General features: G+C 38.3%; 1 protein-coding gene across 1 annotated transcript in view; it reads right to left on the bottom strand.

Moving 5' to 3' along the window:
* The window catches only part of tomm70a (translocase of outer mitochondrial membrane 70 homolog A (S. cerevisiae)), an 87,425-nt gene that overhangs the window by 52,228 nt on the left and 16,528 nt on the right, over positions 1–18,669 (bottom strand). Inside the window, exon 2 of the mRNA XM_039744996.1 lies at positions 14,982–15,155. Coding sequence (XP_039600930.1) covers positions 14,982–15,155 — 174 coding nt within the window. The remainder of the gene's footprint in view (positions 1–14,981; positions 15,156–18,669) is intronic.

Below are 18,669 nucleotides of genomic sequence, written 5' to 3'. Positions count from 1 at the left end.
AAATTAAAAAGTCTATTTGATTTAAAGGAGGGATAGCCCCAAAGGCCCAATGTTTGAAGCTGGCTGCTCACTTTTGGGCAGGAGACCAAGTTTTAAAAAACGCCATGATATCAAAAATCCAGCCCTTTGGAGGTCATTCATATATTATATGATATTTTGTATATATATATATATATATATATATATATTTTATATATATATATTTTTATATATATAAAAATTTTCAAAATACCCCCCAAAGGAGAAGTAGTGGGTTTAAAAAAAAAAAAAAAGGAAACATTTTAATAATAACAAAGATTGAATTGTCATTATTTGTTTATATATATCCTCCAATAAGTCACCCTCGTTTTGTTTTACTTTATTACTTCCATTTAATCACGGCTAGTGCGGAAAAATTATAAAATGGAAGGAGGATGGCTTACCAACAATTATTGATGGCTAACTGATATTCATAAAGCTTGAATTGGTGATCTGTTTTCTGTGTTAACCTCATTTTTTTTCATACTTCTTCTCAAACTAAGGTGGTGCAGGTAAAATGAATCGGAATCACTGATCAAAGTAATCGTGTACCAGGAAATCATGCATTACAAAAGCTCCCTGTGTTGAATGCAAAGTGTGATTAAATGCATTATTTTTAACGCTAAGAAAAGGAAATTTTAAAAATAACGTTACCGCATTGTCAATGAACCTTTTGTAGGAGTGCCTGGAGGATTCAGTGTGGAGAAACTCTATAGAGACAGCGGGGTGTATTAACTTGTGGATTTTCTGGAGTATTTGGTGGCATCTGACCAAGTTGCTTGAGACGGCGTTAGCTGCAGAGCTCAGCTCAGAGCCAAATGGGGATGAATGGGATGGAGATGATGACGTGACTCCCACCGCCTTAACTGTCAATCCCCACAACCACAGTCCCCAATTTGCATAAGCACCCCTTCACCTACAATTTTAACTTAGTTACAAAGTGATCAAAACTTCGTTATACCCCGCGCCCTCATTAAACTTGTATCCCGCATTACCTGTGGGCATGTGAAACACCAGCCGTAGCCTGTCTATGAACTTAATTTAAAGTTTAGGTTTACACCTTGCTTTCTTCCGAGGTAGCAAGTCATGAATATGGTAGTATATGTCACTGCCGCTTCTTATTGTTTCGCTGCCTTCTCAAGATATAAATGCATGTTTTCTTAAGGGTTTTTTGGTGGTCTTCCTGGTTTTCTCGCACCGTTGACAGTCAGTTCATGTGATTACGGGAGGCGGATGATGTCACACGAAACTCCACTCCACGCCATTGCCACCCTCAACTCCATTACAGTTAATGGAGAAAAATACCTTCCAGTTATCACCATTAAGAATTTCAAATGAAACCTGCCCAACTTTTGTAAGTAAGCTGTAAGGAATAAGCCTGCCAAATTTCAGCCTTCTACCTGCCGAAGTTGGAATTTGTGATGAGTGAGTGAGTGAGTGAGTGAGGGCTTTGCCTTTATTAGTATAGAGATATATATATATATATATATATATATATATACACACATATATATATATATATATATATATATATACATATATATATATATATATATATATATATATATATATATATATATATATATATATATATATATATATATATACACATATATATATATATATATATATATATATATATATATATATATATATATATATATATATATATATATATATATATATATACATATATATATATATATATATATATATATATATATATATATATATATATATATATATATATATATATATATATATATACATATATACATACATATATACATATATATATATATATATATATATATATATATACATATCTATACATATACACATATATACATACATATATATCTACACATATACACACACATATATACACACATATACATACATACACACACATATATACACACATATACATACATATATATACATACACAAACACATATATAAACATATATATACATATACACACACAGCTATTTCAGTATCAGTGCAATACGCTGTTTGTTAAAACGGTTGACTCCCGCCCTTACGTGCAATAACAAATCAAATCATTCAGTTGTCTTTGCTCATATGTCATTTTAGAGCTGGACGCCTGGCATCTTTTTTTGCCCACAAGTTCGCTTCTGTTTGGTGTGAGGTTCTGTGTTGTGGAGATTCTCAGGATGGATTGCAGGTGCTCATCAGTGAGGCTTACTCCTGTGTGCTGTTTTGTTATTCTTTATCACTGAGAAGAGCTTCTCACACAGATATGTGCTACCAAACATGCACAAGGTTCGAGCCGCATGTAGACGGACTTTTTTTGTTCTTCAAAGTCACCAAAGCGCCGTGCAAACTCAGTGCGCAATAACTCTAGTAAGCGGTAAGTAACTGCAAGGCAGCTGAAGCGCTGCATTATGGGATCTGTAGTTTATTGTGTTACCAGCGCTTCATATACCCGGGCCATTAATAACAATAATACAGTATATAAAATGATCTGCGGGCCGGATATAATTACGCTGGTCGGATGTGGCCCGCGCCCTTGAGTTTGACACATATGGACTAAATAGAACTTGAAAAGATATATTTTTCAAATGTGATCGCGCAATTCAGATAGAGTTGACGCAAGACTACAGCCTGCATGCCTCAATGAGTCATCCTCCTCGCTCTTACTTTTTACCGCTCATCTAATGAATACACTGAGTATGGCTTTACCAAAACAATCATTGATGGCGAATAAAGTATCCATTATCGAAAGTATGAGTATATATATATATAGCGTATCGAGCGGAGAAGTAGTGTGTTAAAAAAGGTAGAAAAAGAAAAGGGAACATTTTAAAAGTAACGTAACATGACTGTCAATATACAGTATTTGTTTTGTGAGTGTTACTGAGTGTTGCTGTCATCAAGGATTTGATTATCATTATTTCTTTCAATCAGGTTCGTATTTGTAGGATGTGTTGTGTTCAAGTTACATTCCGTGTTTGTCAATCGCTGTAAAGATGACAGGTTTCATTCATCGATTCGTTTCTTACTGCATCAATAAACAGCTCGCTTCTTCTTTATCTGAGACCTGACACACTGCATGCACGGGTTTTTTTTACACTGTCTTCCTTTAGTGGGACATTGACTTTTTCCACCGTGTGCTTTGTTTCCATAGTAGCTGCATTTATGAATATGCTTATCAGACGCTTCATATTTTTGCTGCCTTTTCAATTGTGTAATTCGGTTTTGTTCAGCCTTTGGAACTGTTGCTTTTATCTGTGCACCGCGCCAGTTCACGGAGCCACTCGGTGTACTTGCATCGAAGGTTCCCAGCTGTGCTGGTGCCATCTCGTGCTATGTCCATAGCTTTATTTAATGTTACCTTAGTCCTGGCACTTAAAACTTTCTCTCGCAGTTTCGCTGAGTTTGTGTCAAACACCACCCTGACCATCTCATCTTCCTCTCCATAAGCACAGTCCTTCACCCATGAATATTTACCCGTGGCAGTTTGCTATTGATTGCCGCTGACGGACGGCCTTATATGGGCAGGCACTAAATTACAAACGCCAGCGCAGCCTGTCTATGAACTTAATTTAAAGTGTAGGTTTACATCGTGCTTTGTTTCAAAGTAGCAGAACTCATGAATATGGTTGTATATGTCACTCGCCGCTTCTTATTGTTTCGCTGCCTTCTCAATTATATAATGCATGTTTTCTTGAGCGCTTTTGAGGTCTTCCTGGTTTTCTATGTACTGCGTGATTACGTGGGGCGTGATGATGTCACACTAAACTCCATCCCCGGCGTTGAAGCTCATCTCCATTACAGTAAATGGAGAAAACTGCTTCCAGTTATGACCATTACGCGTAGAATTTCGATATAAAACCTGCCCAACTTTTGTAAGGAAGCTGTAAGGAATGAACCTGCCAAATTTCAGCCTTCCACCCACGGGAAGTTGGAGAATTAGTGATGAGTCAGTGAATGAGTCAGTGAGTGAGTCAGTGAGTGAGTGAGGGCTTTGCCTTTTATTAGTATAGATATATATATATATATATATATATATATATACACACATATATATATACATATATATACATATATATACATATATACATACATATATATATATATACATACATATATATACACACATATATACATATATATATATATATATATATACATATATACATATATATATATATATATATATATATATACATATATACATACATATATACATATATATACATATATACATACATATATATACATACATATACATATATATATACATATATACACATACATATACATATATATATATATATATACATATATATATATATACATATATGTGTGTGTATGTGTATATATGTGTATATATATATATATATGTACAGTATATACTTGTGTGTATGTTTGTATGTGTCTATATGTGTGTGTATAGCTTTGGTCACTGAGTGCAAGGGAAAAATAATAAAATATAGTCTATAAGTTATTAAACAGTAAAACATTAACGCTTTAAGAAGTACAGGTACATTGAGCACTACTGGAGTGGTTGTGGTAAACTACATTTTAAAGACTGTGTAACACAACAGGTAAGTAACTAACAGCAGCTAAAATATATATGGATCATCTCTCGTTAGTAGATCCCTTTTGAAAGGCGCAACCCGACGGCTGTGGTATAGAAATTACATTTTCTATGTGAACGTTCAAATTTGTGCCTCTGGTAATGTGCCTTACCGGCATTTAAAGAAAATTAGTTTTGTGTCCTCTGCAGTGTTAAGAGAGAAAGGCTTTGGTTTGGTATAAAAGGAAAAAAGGTGTAAAGAAAGGAAAGTTGCCTTTTTCTTTTATATAGTATAGAGATGTGTTCGCTGACGTTATGATCGCCTTTGGGGACAGTCGCGTGGGTCTTGTGTAGACTGGTGAGACGTCCCCGCCATTAATCGGCTCTGATGGCACTGTCAGTCCTCCACTCGTGTGCGTGTCTTCATAATCCGCGGCGAGGACCTCATAATCGATACGTGCAAAAGAAAGTGTGAATCGCCTTAATATTATTTTGCCGTGGTGTAGAAAAGGGGTCCCGTGTTTGCACTTGTCTGGGCTATAGCGCAGGGGAGGATGAAAAAAATTAAAAGTGCTCACTTTGACTTAAGGCAGAAGCGCAGTCAGCGCCTCAAAGGCCGGCACAGCTATGCGCGCTGGCTGCTCGACTTTTGCTGGGCAGGAGACCCCAGTTTTTGCAGACACGTTCATGATATCAAAAGTCTCAGCGCTCTTTGGAGGTCATTCATATACAGTGGTGTGAAAAACTATTTGCCCCCTTCCTGATTTCTTATTCTTTTGCATGTTTGTCACACAAAATGTTTCTGATCATCAAACACATTTAACCATTAGTCAAATATAACACAAGTAAACACAAAATGCAGTTTTTAAATGATGGTTTTATTATTTAGAGAGAAAAAATCCAAACCTACATGGCCCTGTGTGAAAAGTAATTGCCCCTGAACCTAATAACTGGTTGGGCCACCCTTAGCAGCAATAACTGCAATCAAGCGTTTGCGATAACTTGCAATGAGTCTTTTACAGCACTCTGGAGGAATTTTGGCCCACTCATCTTTGCAGAATTGTTGTAATTCAGCTTTATTTGAGGGTTTTCTAGCATGAACCGCCTTTTTAAGGTCATGCCATAGCATCTCAATTGGATTCAGGTCAGGACTTTGACTAGGCCACTCCAAAGTCTTCATTTTGTTTTTCTTCAGCCATTCAGAGGTGGATTTGCTGGTGTGTTTTGGGTCATTGTCCTGTTGCAGCACCCAAGATCGCTTCAGCTTGAGTTGACGAACAGATGGCCGGACATTCTCCTTCAGGATTTTTGGTAGACAGTAGAATTCATGGTTCCATCTATCACAGCAAGCCTTCCAGGTCCTGAAGCAGCAAAACAACCCCAGACCATCACACTACCACCACCATATTTTACTGTTGGTATGATGTTCTTTTTCTGAAATGCTGTGTTCCTTTTACGCCAGATGTAACGGGACATTTGCCTTCCAAAAGTTCAACTTTTGTCTCATCAGTCCACAAGGTATTTTCCCAAAAGTCTTGGCAATCATTGAGATGTTTCTTAGCAAAATTGAGACAAGCCCTAATGTTCTTTTGCTTAACAGTGGTTTGCGTCTTGGAAATCTGCCATGCAGGCCGTTTTTGCCCAGTCTCTTTCTTATGGTGGAGTCGTGAACACTGACCTTAATTGAGGCAAGTGAGGCCTGCAGTTCTTTAGACGTTGTCCTGGGGTCTTTGTGACCTCTCGGATGAGTCGCCTCTGCGCTCTTGGGGTAATTTTGGTCGGCCGGCCACTCCTGGGAAGGTTCACCACTGTTCCATGTTTTTGCCATTTGTGGATAATGGCTCTCACTGTGGTTCGCTGGAGTCCCAAAGCTTTAGAAATGGCTTTATAACCTTTACCAGACTGATAGATCTCAATTACTTCTGTTCTCATTTGTTCCTGAATTTCTTTGGATCGTGGCATGATGTCTAGCTTTTGAGGTGCTTTTGGTCTACTTCTCTGTGTCAGGCAGCTCCTATTTAAGTGATTTCTTGATTGAAATAGGTGTGGCAGTAATCAGGCCTGGGGGTGGCTACGGAAATTGAACTCAGGTGTGATACACCACAGTTAGGTTATTTTTAACAAGGGGCAATTACTTTTCACACAGGGCCATGTAGGTTTGGATTTTTTTCTCCCTAAATAATAAAACCATCATTTAAAACTGCATTTTGTGTTTACTTGTGTTATATTTGACTAATGGTTAAATGTGTTTGATGATCAGAAACATTTTGTGTGACAAACATGCAAAAGAATAAGAAATCAGGAAGGGGGCAAATAGTTTTTCACACCACTGTATTACATGATATATATATATCAAAATACCCGTGCCTCGCAGCGGAGAAGTAGTGTGTTAAAGAAGTAATGAAAAAGAAAAGGAAACATTTTAATAATAACGTAACATGATTGACATTGTCATGAGTGTTGCTGTCATATATATGCCTGCCTGAATAAGTCACCCTCGCTTTGCTCTTACTTTATTTACCGTTCATTTAATCATGGCTAATGGCGGAAAAATTATAAAATGGAAGGAGGATGGCTTTACCAAAACATTTATTGATGGCAAATCGATTATTCATAAAGCTTGAATTGGTGATCTGTTTTTCTGTGTTAACCTCATATTTTTTCATACTTCTTCTCAAACTAAGGTGGTGCGAGGGTAAAATGAATCGGGATGCGCTGATCAATGTAATCGGTGTACCAGGAAATCATGCATTGACAAAAGTTCCCCTTTGCTTGTAATGCAAAGTGTGATTAAATGCATTATTTCTTAACGCGTTATGGAGCACATGCATCGAAGCTTCTCAGCTGTGCTTGTGCTAAGAAACGGAAAGATTTTAAAAATAACGTAACACGATTGTCAATGTGACCTTTTGTAAGTAGTTCCTGGAGGATTCAGTGTGGAGAAACTCTAGAGACAGCGTGTGTATTAACTTGTGAATTTTTCTGTGAGTATTTTGTGGCAGTCTGACGAAGTTGCTTCGGAAGACGCCGTTAGCCGCGAAGCTCAGCTCAGAGCGAAATGAGGTAAATGGGAGGGGTGATGATGACGTGACTCCCCCACCCGCCTTAACTGTCAATCCCCCACAAACACAGTCTCGAATTTGCATAAGCACACCCCTTTACCTACAATTTTAACTTAGTTACAAAGTGATCAAAACTCTCGTTTATATCCTGCGTCCTCTCATTAAACTTGTATCCCGCGTTACCTGTGGGCATGTGAAACGCCGGCGGTAGCCTGTCTATGAACTTAATTTAAAGTTTAGGTTTACACCGTGCTTTCTTTCCGAGGTAGCAGCACTCATGAATATGGTAGTATATGTCACTCGCTTGCTTCTTATTGTTTCGCTGCCTTCTCAAGTATATAATGCATGTTTTCTTAAGCGCTTTTTGGAGGTCTTCCTGGTTTTCACAGTCAGTTCACGTGATTACGTGGGAGGCGTGATGATGTCACACGAAACTCCGACCCCCCACGTCATTCCAGCTCAACTCCATTACAGTTAATGGAGAAAAATACCTTCCAGTTATGACCATTAGCCTGCCAAATTTTAGCCTTCTACCTACACGGGAAGTTGGAGAATTAGTGATGAGTCAGTGAGTGAGTGAGTGAGTGAGTGAGGGCTTTGCCTTTTATTAGTATAGATTACGCTGTGCATTCTATGGTATAATTAAATATGTGCCTAAAAATCTTTAAAAAAAAAATATTTACTTACAGTTCGTACGGTCTGGAACAAATTAATTGTATTTATACAATTCTATGGGGGAAATTATTTCGGTTCACGATCGGTTTACGATCAGAGTTTTGGAACGAATTATGGTCGTGAACCGAGGTTCCACTGTATTTTAATATGCAAATCGATATAAATAACACCTTTTCCGTTCAGTGTTTTGGTTAAAAGACAATGGCAAAAACATGTGAAAAAAAAAAGAATTTCAGCAAATGCGAAAAGGAGGTAAGGAAAAATATACTTTTTGTTGGCTTAACCTCTGGTATAAAGTGTAATTAATCAAGTGATACACAATTTTGAAAGGTCAAGTTCAGAAAGTCATGGAGGACCTGAAATAAAAAAAGAAGTGGTCATATATCAAAGTCAACGTGAAAAGGAAGGTCGTAGCCCACCGTCTGAGTGTCATATGAAATAAAGTAGAATGTTGTAGTTTTAATCTTAAAATTAATGTTAAATTTACTAGAGTTTCTCTGACCCCATTGCAACTAAAGCAGCACTTTAAATGCTCTGTATACTATGTGTTCTATGTTTGTGGATCACTACATGCTTCTTAAACAGGCTTCTTCTTACGCCAACAGGACACAGAATAAATTACATTCATGATATTACAGCTCTCTGAACAATTTAAATACCCTGATGTACAGTATACTTGATTATCAATTTCATGATGAAATTAATTAAAGCATGTATTAAACTTTTTGGCACAGTGGTGGTAATGAGCCGGCGCTCTGTCTAGAGATTGTTTCTACCTCCTGCAAGATGCCTTCTGGGATGTGCGTAACCCTCGATGAAATAATTTAATGCAGCAGTACTGTCTCTTTCAAATGTACCAACCCCCAATACCTGTCCTTCCTTTTCTTTCTCCATGTAACCAATCGTCACATAATGAACTCTATAATAAATATAAATCTAGCTGTAAGCTTAGAACACTGATTCTTCAAAACCTTTAAGGAACACTGAAATATATTCATAGATGGATGGAACAGTTAAACATGTACTATCTATCAAGGGTTTTCCCCAGTCCCAGCAAGTATGCAGAGGCAGGACCAAACCTTAAAGCGGTGCCAGCTCATTGCTGCGCCACTGTGTCCACACATTTAACTGTTATCAGTATACATTATTTAAATGAAATTAAAAATTTACCTGTTGTGACGCGCGTCGGGGGTGGTGGGGTTTGAGATTCCCAGTCATTACTGAAAATTACCACTTCGTCAAGACAGGCACCCGCGTACGTGGAATGGTGATGCAGGATCTGGTCCATCATTTGCTGAAAGGTCAACGGTGCATCATGGAGACCAAAAGAGGGTGCCATAAATTTAAACAACCCATCTTGATTGGCAAAGACGGTTTTCACTCAACTAGACTTCAAGGTGACCTGCCAATAAGCCTTCGTGAAGTTTAGGGTGCAGATATGAAAGCTGCCCAAGCGTGGTCGGCGGCCAAATAATAGTTCGAAAGGGCTCATCCCAATAGACACTTGTGGGGCCTCCTGGACAGCAAACAGGAGGAAAGGCACTGCTGTATTCCACGAGGTTGGACCGTCATGGGCCACACTCCAAATCATCTGCTTTATGGTTTTATTAAACATTCAGTCAGGTCATTCGTCTGCGGATGATAAACTGCAGAGTGTAACTGCTTAATGCTGAAACTTTCACATAGTTGCTTCATGATGCAAGACATAAAGGGTGAGCCCTGATCAGTGAGAATCTTGCGAGGGATACCAATACATGTGAACATATCCGAGAGTGCTTTTGCAATAGTCCGGGCACAACACGTCAACTTCTAAGTATTTTGTGGCATAATCGATTAACACAAGCATATGCTGAAAGCCACTTTTACTCATGGGAATTGGGCCAACAATATCTAATCCCACCCTCTCAAAGGGGACGTCTAAAATAGGCATCAGTAAAAGGGGTGCCCTGGCAGATCAGAGTGGAAACTATTTTGCAGTTGGGACAGGCCTTACTGGTCCATATCCTGGCCCACATGCACCCAATAAAAGCATTTTGAAATGTGTTTTCTTGTCTTTTCCGCAACGAGGTGACCCAAAACGTGACTATGAGCAATTTTTAAAACCTTCTCCCTATGTTCACTTGGTACTACTAACTGCTCAATACGTCCATCACCCATGCAATCAGGAATCACCCGATACCAAAAACCATCCTTAAATAAAAAATGTGGTGTTTTAAAATTTGTGTCCTCTCTCTCTCTCTCCAGATAATTAGAGCAAACTTCGTCTGGATGGCAGTCTCTGCTTCTTCCATGTTTGATGCAGAATCACACTTGCCTCCCAGTGCTGCCATGTCTGATGCAGCATCTCACTCACCTCCCAGTGCTATTTCGTTTTCATCTGTATCAAGTGTCCGGTCTGGGGATCTGTTGGTGCATGCAATGGTGTCAAAAAGTTCCGGGTCTTCACTTGAGAATTCATCCCCCAGCTCCCTGGACAACTCCAGTTCAATTTCAAACCAGTTCCCTTGACTGACATTGTCTACGCTGAGTCCCTCTCTATCCACTACGGGTGACGGCGTTCTGCAGGTGGCCAAGACCCATGGGAAGATGGCATTCCATTTTCCTATTAGGAGTGGCCAGGGTGAGATATCCGATATGGCAGTCCAAACCTTAAAGTTCTTCCCTTTAAATTTTAGAGGGATTAATGTAGTCTTGTATGTTTTAATGTCCCCATGGACGCAATGGATGTTCACTTGGTCTGTGGTCTTATAAGGGGTCTGCTGGAGCAAGTCAAGACGGACTATGCTGAGGTCGCTACCAGAGTCCAACAGTGCCGAGAATTCCTGTCTGGCCAACGTAATAGAGACCTTAAAATTGTCCTCCTTTAACATCTTGGGGGAATCTTGCGAGCCACATACCTGGTCCACACTATGGTGCTCACACTATGGCATCCTCCACCTGCAGTGCTGGTGACTCTGAAGGTCTGTGCTGGCTGGGTCAAAATCGGGGTCAAGCCTGGGTAGCCCCAATGTTTCCAGGTGGCTTGTGCACCCTCTAGTCTGCGAGTGAGATCCAGCAGCGAGTGAGCATTATTCCACAGCATTTCATCACAAAGACTCTCATCTATCCCTGACAGGACTACATCAATAGCAGGCTTCTCCATAATGCGCTAGTAAGGGTCTCCGTGGAGCCATCTTTGAATCAGGTCCACTAAGCCCTTGATGTGTAATTATACATGGCGATCTGGATCAATATGCCACAAACGAAACTGGCACCCCTTGGCCACCGGGGTCACAGCCATGCGAAGGAGGATCTGTTGCTTCAGGAACTCATAATCATCGAGCCTTTCGGGAGGGAGATTCTGGGTCCAAAATAGCTGACGAAGCTCCCCTGACCCAGCGCATCAATGTTACCATACGTTCAAAGCGAATAGGAAACTCACAGGGTCATCTAAGACAGCCATCTTTGGCAGCACATGTTGAGGCCACTCCAGGGCAGGGGGCGGCTGTCAGAGGCTCATCTTCCTCCGGGGCTTGCTGTACTTCTTGGGGATCCATCAGTTCAAGGACCCTACTTCTGGTACCATATGATGCATGAGTCACTGTCTTGTACCCCAAAACACATGGCTGAGTCTCAGTACTCCAGCTTTATTCCACTTGAAACAGCATGGTTATTTATTGTAGACTGTGCACATGGCTGAGGCACTGTGTGCTATAAGTGTTCTCCAGGGTAGAAGATGTATACTGATAATCATCTGCACTCTTGAGACAACCTGCTGTAGAGCTTTCCTATCAGCTTCTGTATAGCTATAATTCCACACTCGGAGTGGGTTAAAATACTCTTGAGTGGTGCACTGAGAGTAACAACGCTAAAGCAGCAGTTTCGCCATTCCGTGGACCATTATATGGTTACAGGTTGATTACAATCAGATGTCTTAAATTTACAAACAATGTTTTCATTGTATTTGATAAAGCCGCATCAGGAATGCGAATCTAAAAAATAAAGGCAAACCTCACATGAACAGTAGCAATGCTCGGACACTGGCTGCTACCAGTTTGCAAAACCGAGCCAAAAACTTGCGTACACAATAATTTGAGCTGGTGTGAGAATGAACGTGGCCTTACGCCAAGTTTAGTTTTTATATATCGCAATATGAGCGTGGAAACGGGCATACATAACATTTTTGTGAGTACGCACTGTAAATACATGAGGCCCCAGATCACATTGTTTCAACATATCTATAGCAATTAACTGAATTAAAACCAAATTTAACAGTCTATTTATAGGTTTCTCTTACTGGATTGAATGCAGCAGACTGTTCTGCTTGCATGTGTGACTGAGCCATGCAAAGGAGCAGCGAACAGGTATGTTTGCTTTTTGCCTTACACCTAGTGCTGCTGGGATGAGAATAATAATACTAATGCAGTTATTTTTACTTTATTAATATAAGTACTGTGTTAGGTTACTTGTTACTTTAAAAAGTAATCTGACTGTTTAATGTTCGTTACTTTTAACATATTACCCAAATACTGCTCCCAAGATAGTGTTGCTGTGCTTTGCACTATTTATTCAGCTCACCAACAGAAGTTTAGCAATTTCTAAAATACTGATTTTAGCTTGAAGAAGGAATAATGTAATCCCCCAAGTGTTTATCTCAGGAAATGTATCTTTGTGAATGCTTCAATTGTTTTGTACCCATGGCTGCTGGAAGCATGTGCAAAGCCAACACAAGTACAGGCTAAAAGAGTACAATGGACATATGCAGGCTACGAAATCCTTAACTGTAACCTGGTTAAGGGGATACATTGCCACATAACATGGTTATTCGTACACAGATCTATAATTGTTAAACTGGTTTCTCAGAGACCAATATTTAGGTTTTTCTAACCAGAAAAATGGTATACACTACATGTATGCATGTAAATGCACTCATTGTGACAAGTATATATAAAAATGAGGATATCGAAAAGGGAGCAAATAGTGTTGCGCTGTGTGTCATATGTGCAGAAGAAATGTATTTTACATTAACAGCGGCTGTTGAGTAAACTTATTAAAAACTGAATTTGGTATAGTTTTGCTCAGCTGCCAGAACTATGATTTTCATCAATTTTTATGGTAATTGTAGACCAAACTTTAACTCTTTAGACATTGCAGCATTTAATTATGGACAAAATCTGGTTGCTTTCTGGTCTGCTAGAAAACTGCACCTTAATAACAGGTGTACTCAGAAGCATGAAAATTTACCTGGCTATCCCAAAAAGCAACAGAGAAATGACTGATCCAAAAATAAACTAACAAACAAAGAAAGGAAAGATCCATAAATGCAAATCAAAAGAAATGGAAGGATGCAGAGAATATTAACAGAAAGGAATGGTCCAGAATCTCTCCCAATGTAACAGTCATAAGGTTTCCTTAATCCATGGTACCAGAAGTTGCATAATGCCGCTGACAGAGTATCTGATAATTTTGACTCCTCTGTTTTTAAGATAACTATATTAAAATAAAAGCTCACGGCTCATCTATTTATGCATAAAATATAGCTTATTATTTGTGTTATTTATTTTACATTTTATTAATTAGCAATCATATATGGGCTCAGCAGGTTTGCATTAAGCAGAGGGGGGATTCATATAGAACAGTATTAAGATATATATTTATTACAGTATTAAAGTGATATTTAGATACTTGTCCTTACTTTTTTAGACTCCTTGGCATAGATATGAGAATTTATTCAGCAGTATAGCATTAAACATGCACGAACTGTTGACGTAAAAAAATGCTGAATTTTATTAATACAAACATAGACAACATAGCCCAAAGATATGATAGAGAGAAAGAGAGAGAGAGATACTTTATCAATTCCAAGGGAAAATTCACAAATACCACAAATGAGCACTATTGCAAAGGTTTCTTTTCCAAGTGCCCGGTCTATGTTTATGTCAAGTGCTTAGACTTATTTTGGAGTCATTTAGGTTCAAAATGTCACAGAAAAGAAATAATATAATGTGAAACAATAAATCTGCAAGCATCATCATATTATAATTATGTGCTCTGTAAAACTAAAAACTAGAATTAGAATCCAGTTGTCAGGAGCATAATGCTGATTTACATTGAATTTGGAAGTCACAAACTGACTGAATCAAAGAGAAAGAAGAGAAGCAAGAAACCTCCCCTGAATTTGCTTATCTTATTCCTGCTCCTACAAACAATTTATTTGTTACCCGAACTGAATGGCCAAATTTCAGTCCCCCTGAGAGGCAATGAAGCTCCATGGCAAAAAGAAAATATTGCTAATGGTTTAAAAATAGAAGGGCAAAGGGGTATGTAATATAACAGTTTTTCTCCTTTCAAGATTAATTAGCATGGAACTTTTTCAGTAATTGAGTAAATAGTATTCAAAAAGGATTGCTTGCTATGACAGTTTAATAATTTACAGGGTAAAAATAAGTTAATATTCAACAAGTGTGCCAAGGTAACACAATTACATGCAGCCAAGGATTTTAAACGCACAGTTCTATATATTTAAACAAACTTTTAAATATGAAGCATTCTAGACCAAATTACTGGTTGACTAAAAATGCTTAGGTACCTGAAAATCCATTTCTGCAATTAAAAAAAAAAATAAGTCAGACAAATTTAGTAGAGGGGTTTCCTGATTAGGTATAGTGGTAAGCCATCTCGAGAGGTTATATTTACTTTACCTGTTGTTCATAAGCTGCAGCTCTGTTCTGGTAGAAAGTGGAGAGATCTGATTTCTGATCAGGAGGACATAGGTTGATGGCATCTGTGTAGCACTGGATTGCAGAATCGTATCTGCAAGCTTTAAAATACTTGTTGCCTTTATTTTTTGCTGCTTGTGCCATGTCAAGAGGACTCTAAAAAAAAAGGGAGAGATAAAGTGTAAACTACAGTTCAACGTGTATTTTTTTTTTACACATATTAATATATTATACGGTCACAGTTGACTTGTTCTAAGAGTTACATAATTTACATTTTTGCATATTAAATGACTTGCTAACAGTCTGAAAAATTTTGTGTGTGTCTAGGAACTAAAAAAGTAGCCCTGCAACTTATACAGAAACACCTTAATTAAAGAGACACATCATCTGAATGTTGAAATATAATATACAGTACAAAAAGCCTGCAGCAATATATATCTAAAAATGCAAATACATTTCCATAGTAATGACTGACTGAGCAAACTCAGCAACCTAGTTCCCACAAATATAACAGACATAAAACTAAACCTTATTCTTCAAGACAAATGTTTTGGTTAGTTTTGAGCAGATCACACATATCTAAGTACAGGTAGTCCCCAGGTTACGGACATCCGACCGACGACTTACGAACGAGGCCGCAGCCGTGGCGCATGCACCTCAGTAACTGCCACTCCGTCATCTTCAGCCTGGGGATGCTGCAATCGGTGGGGCCATTTTGCTGCTCGCGCAGTGTAGTGTCCCTCGGGCGGCTTCCGGTGGCAAGCGGTGACCCGTGGTCCATAGTCACTGGGGCCACAGCTATCGCTCCTGTGCAGGACAATGCCTGCCCACTTCGCCACCGCAGCTACTGCTCCTGACTGGACACAGCCTGGATGGAGCGGAGGAACGTGTTTCACTGCCCACCCAGCAAACATGGCTGGTAATGCTGTAAGTAGTTACCTGGTTGTGGATGAATGGAGGCCACTGAGGGTGAACGGGGCAGCGGGGGTTGCATTGTAGTGTGCCTCGGATGACTGCCTGATGAATTGGGGTTGGGCGTTCACTACCTGCCTTTGGCCGCACCATGATCATTCTCGGTGGGTGGACGCTGCAGGCAGCATACTGTAGTGGAGGAGACTGTGTGGTGGGCGAGTGATGAACACTCCCTCACCGCCCCCAGTCATTCTCAATAGTAAGCCTGCTTGTACTGTTACACACATAGCAGGAAGTTGTCTCTTGTCAGTACATCAGACGTGTTGACAGGTGCCTTCCTGCTGTGATAGCGTGTATAGTGCTGTGCAGAAGAGCTCATCTTAACCTTTTGTCTTCACCCTTCAAGAATGTCTCTGAAACACAAATCTGATGCAAGTGCTGGTGATACGGTAAAGAAGAGAAAAACCATCACCATTGAAAATAAAGTAGAAATAATAAAAAGGTCAGAGAGGGGTGAAACGCCATAATTAATTGACAGAGCACTTGGTTACAGTCAGTCAACAATAGCATTTATTAAAATAATGTACCTGTTCCGACTTACATACAAATTCAACTTAAGTACAAACCTAAAGTCTCTATCTCGTAATTAACCCGGGGACTGCCTGTATTTAAAAAAACAAACATTAGAAACACAATGGAATAAATCAAAATATAAATAATAGTTGATTTCAGTAACCGTCAAGATCTAAACTACAAAGTGAGCAAAAAATGTTGCCAATACTGAGAAAAACAAAATTTCAGTGAAACAGAGATAAAGAAAAAAATGAAAAAAAAAAAGAATAAGCATAGAATAAAAAACACTGTGCGCTGGACTAGAATCAGAAAAGGCATAAGGACATAAGTAACTACAAGGAATAATATGAAAACTGCATTTTCTGTGTAATGTGTTAATGTCATTGTTGGTTTCTGGTTTCGAATTATTTTTTTAAATAATTCACAAGAAATGTGGTTAAAATATATCTGTTAATAAAAGCTAAGGGTTTCTCTTAAAGTAATCAATAAATAAAACCAGAAAGACATAACTAAGACTAAATCTTTCACTTTCATTAGCAGTTTTCAACAATAAAACACAATATAAGCAGAATAACACAGCATTACATTTACCAGTGCGACAGTAACACAATCTATTTTAATCTCTACTGACTGTAATTCACAAAAGAACCACGAAGCCTCAAATAATTAATAGTTATTTATATAATAAATTATACAAATCTGAGTTGCATCCCCAGTGTAAACATCTGAAATCCCAAGTATAACACAAAAATATTAGGACAGCACTTTAGTTCTAAGGCTGGGGATATGGTTAATGCCATGTGAGGCGTGAGCTTAAGGTCACTGCTATGCAAACAGTGTACTGACTATACTTTCGCACGTACTTTAAGTAAATTTGGAGGATTCCACCAGGGGGCAGTGTGAGAAATAATCATGGTGAGAAAACAACATTTGGTTTTGCTGTGGTGTGAGTTGAGGGAAAAAAGATGCTGAAAATAAAACTTCTTTTCATTCTGATGCTGTTGCAAATATGCAAAAAAGTTGGCAACAGTGACACAGAAGATGACATGAGAGACATTTAAATGTATAATGTCATTACGATGGGGAATATCTAATGATTTTATTGCCTATGCAAGAAATGGATCAAGAAAAGCACCATGAAGACATTTACATGTCAGCATTTAATTTTAATTATTTGCTTCACTGCATCAAACCATTCATCAAACATTCTAGCATGCTGATTGACCCTGTTGAAGCTGCAAATCTGCCGTCACATGTTAACAGTAAACAACTATGCTGGTGTCATGTACCAAAACTTGAAAAAAGATGGCAGCCATATTTTTGCTGGTATTTCAACTCACACATGCATTGCATTAATTTCTAATGACGTGCACAGAGGACATGTCAAAAGAACGCTGGAAACACATGGCTGCCATGATGCGTGTGTATGTAAGCGTTCTGAACTTGAAGTATAAATTGGTCCTAAGAAATAAGACAACACGTGCAAGAATTTAACATCTGAAAGAAAATATAAACTTCTAGTTATACATGCACACATGAAAAAAATCAGTAACAGTAATTAGTAGTAGCATATGATAAACCTTTTACCGTCAGTAAGTAAGCTGACATCACAAATGAATAATGTAGCACTCAATGAAAAGACTTCTAAATTCAGACTTAACTAAATTTAAAAAAGCCACACACCTCTAAAAAGCCACATGAAAATAAATAATTAAGTCCTTTTACAACATATTGAAGAGCTTTTAAAGTATTGTAGTATTATACAGGAATGAATTCGGAAATATTGCTGAAGATTTTAAAAAGAAATTCTGGTCATGTTTATTTCAGTTAAGGACTAAATGTTCCCTGCCAAAGGCCATTCTCATAATGAGTCAAAGAAGTATTACCTGGCAAAACACATTCCATAATCAACTAAGTAGACAGTACAGTGGTCTCCCCAGAAATTGTTTCCAGCCGGGTGGGGCGGGATGGGGAAATTTGGTGGTGGGGAAAATTAAATGTGCACTATTTTAATTAGTTTATTATTATTATTTTCCAAAGCTCAATATGACTTCCTTTTTTTTAAGGTTTGACACTTGTGCCAGAATATTTTTATTAAATTTAAGAAGTATCCAATTCAGGATCCTGCAACACTAACAAAAATTTTAAATAACAATTGTTATGACATAAACCAAGAGGCACAAGT

Source organism: Polypterus senegalus, chromosome 2, assembly GCF_016835505.1.
Source record: "Polypterus senegalus isolate Bchr_013 chromosome 2, ASM1683550v1, whole genome shotgun sequence".
NCBI classification, from domain to species: Eukaryota; Metazoa; Chordata; class Cladistia; order Polypteriformes; family Polypteridae; genus Polypterus; species Polypterus senegalus.
This window is presented reverse-complemented; position numbering and strand designations above follow the sequence as displayed.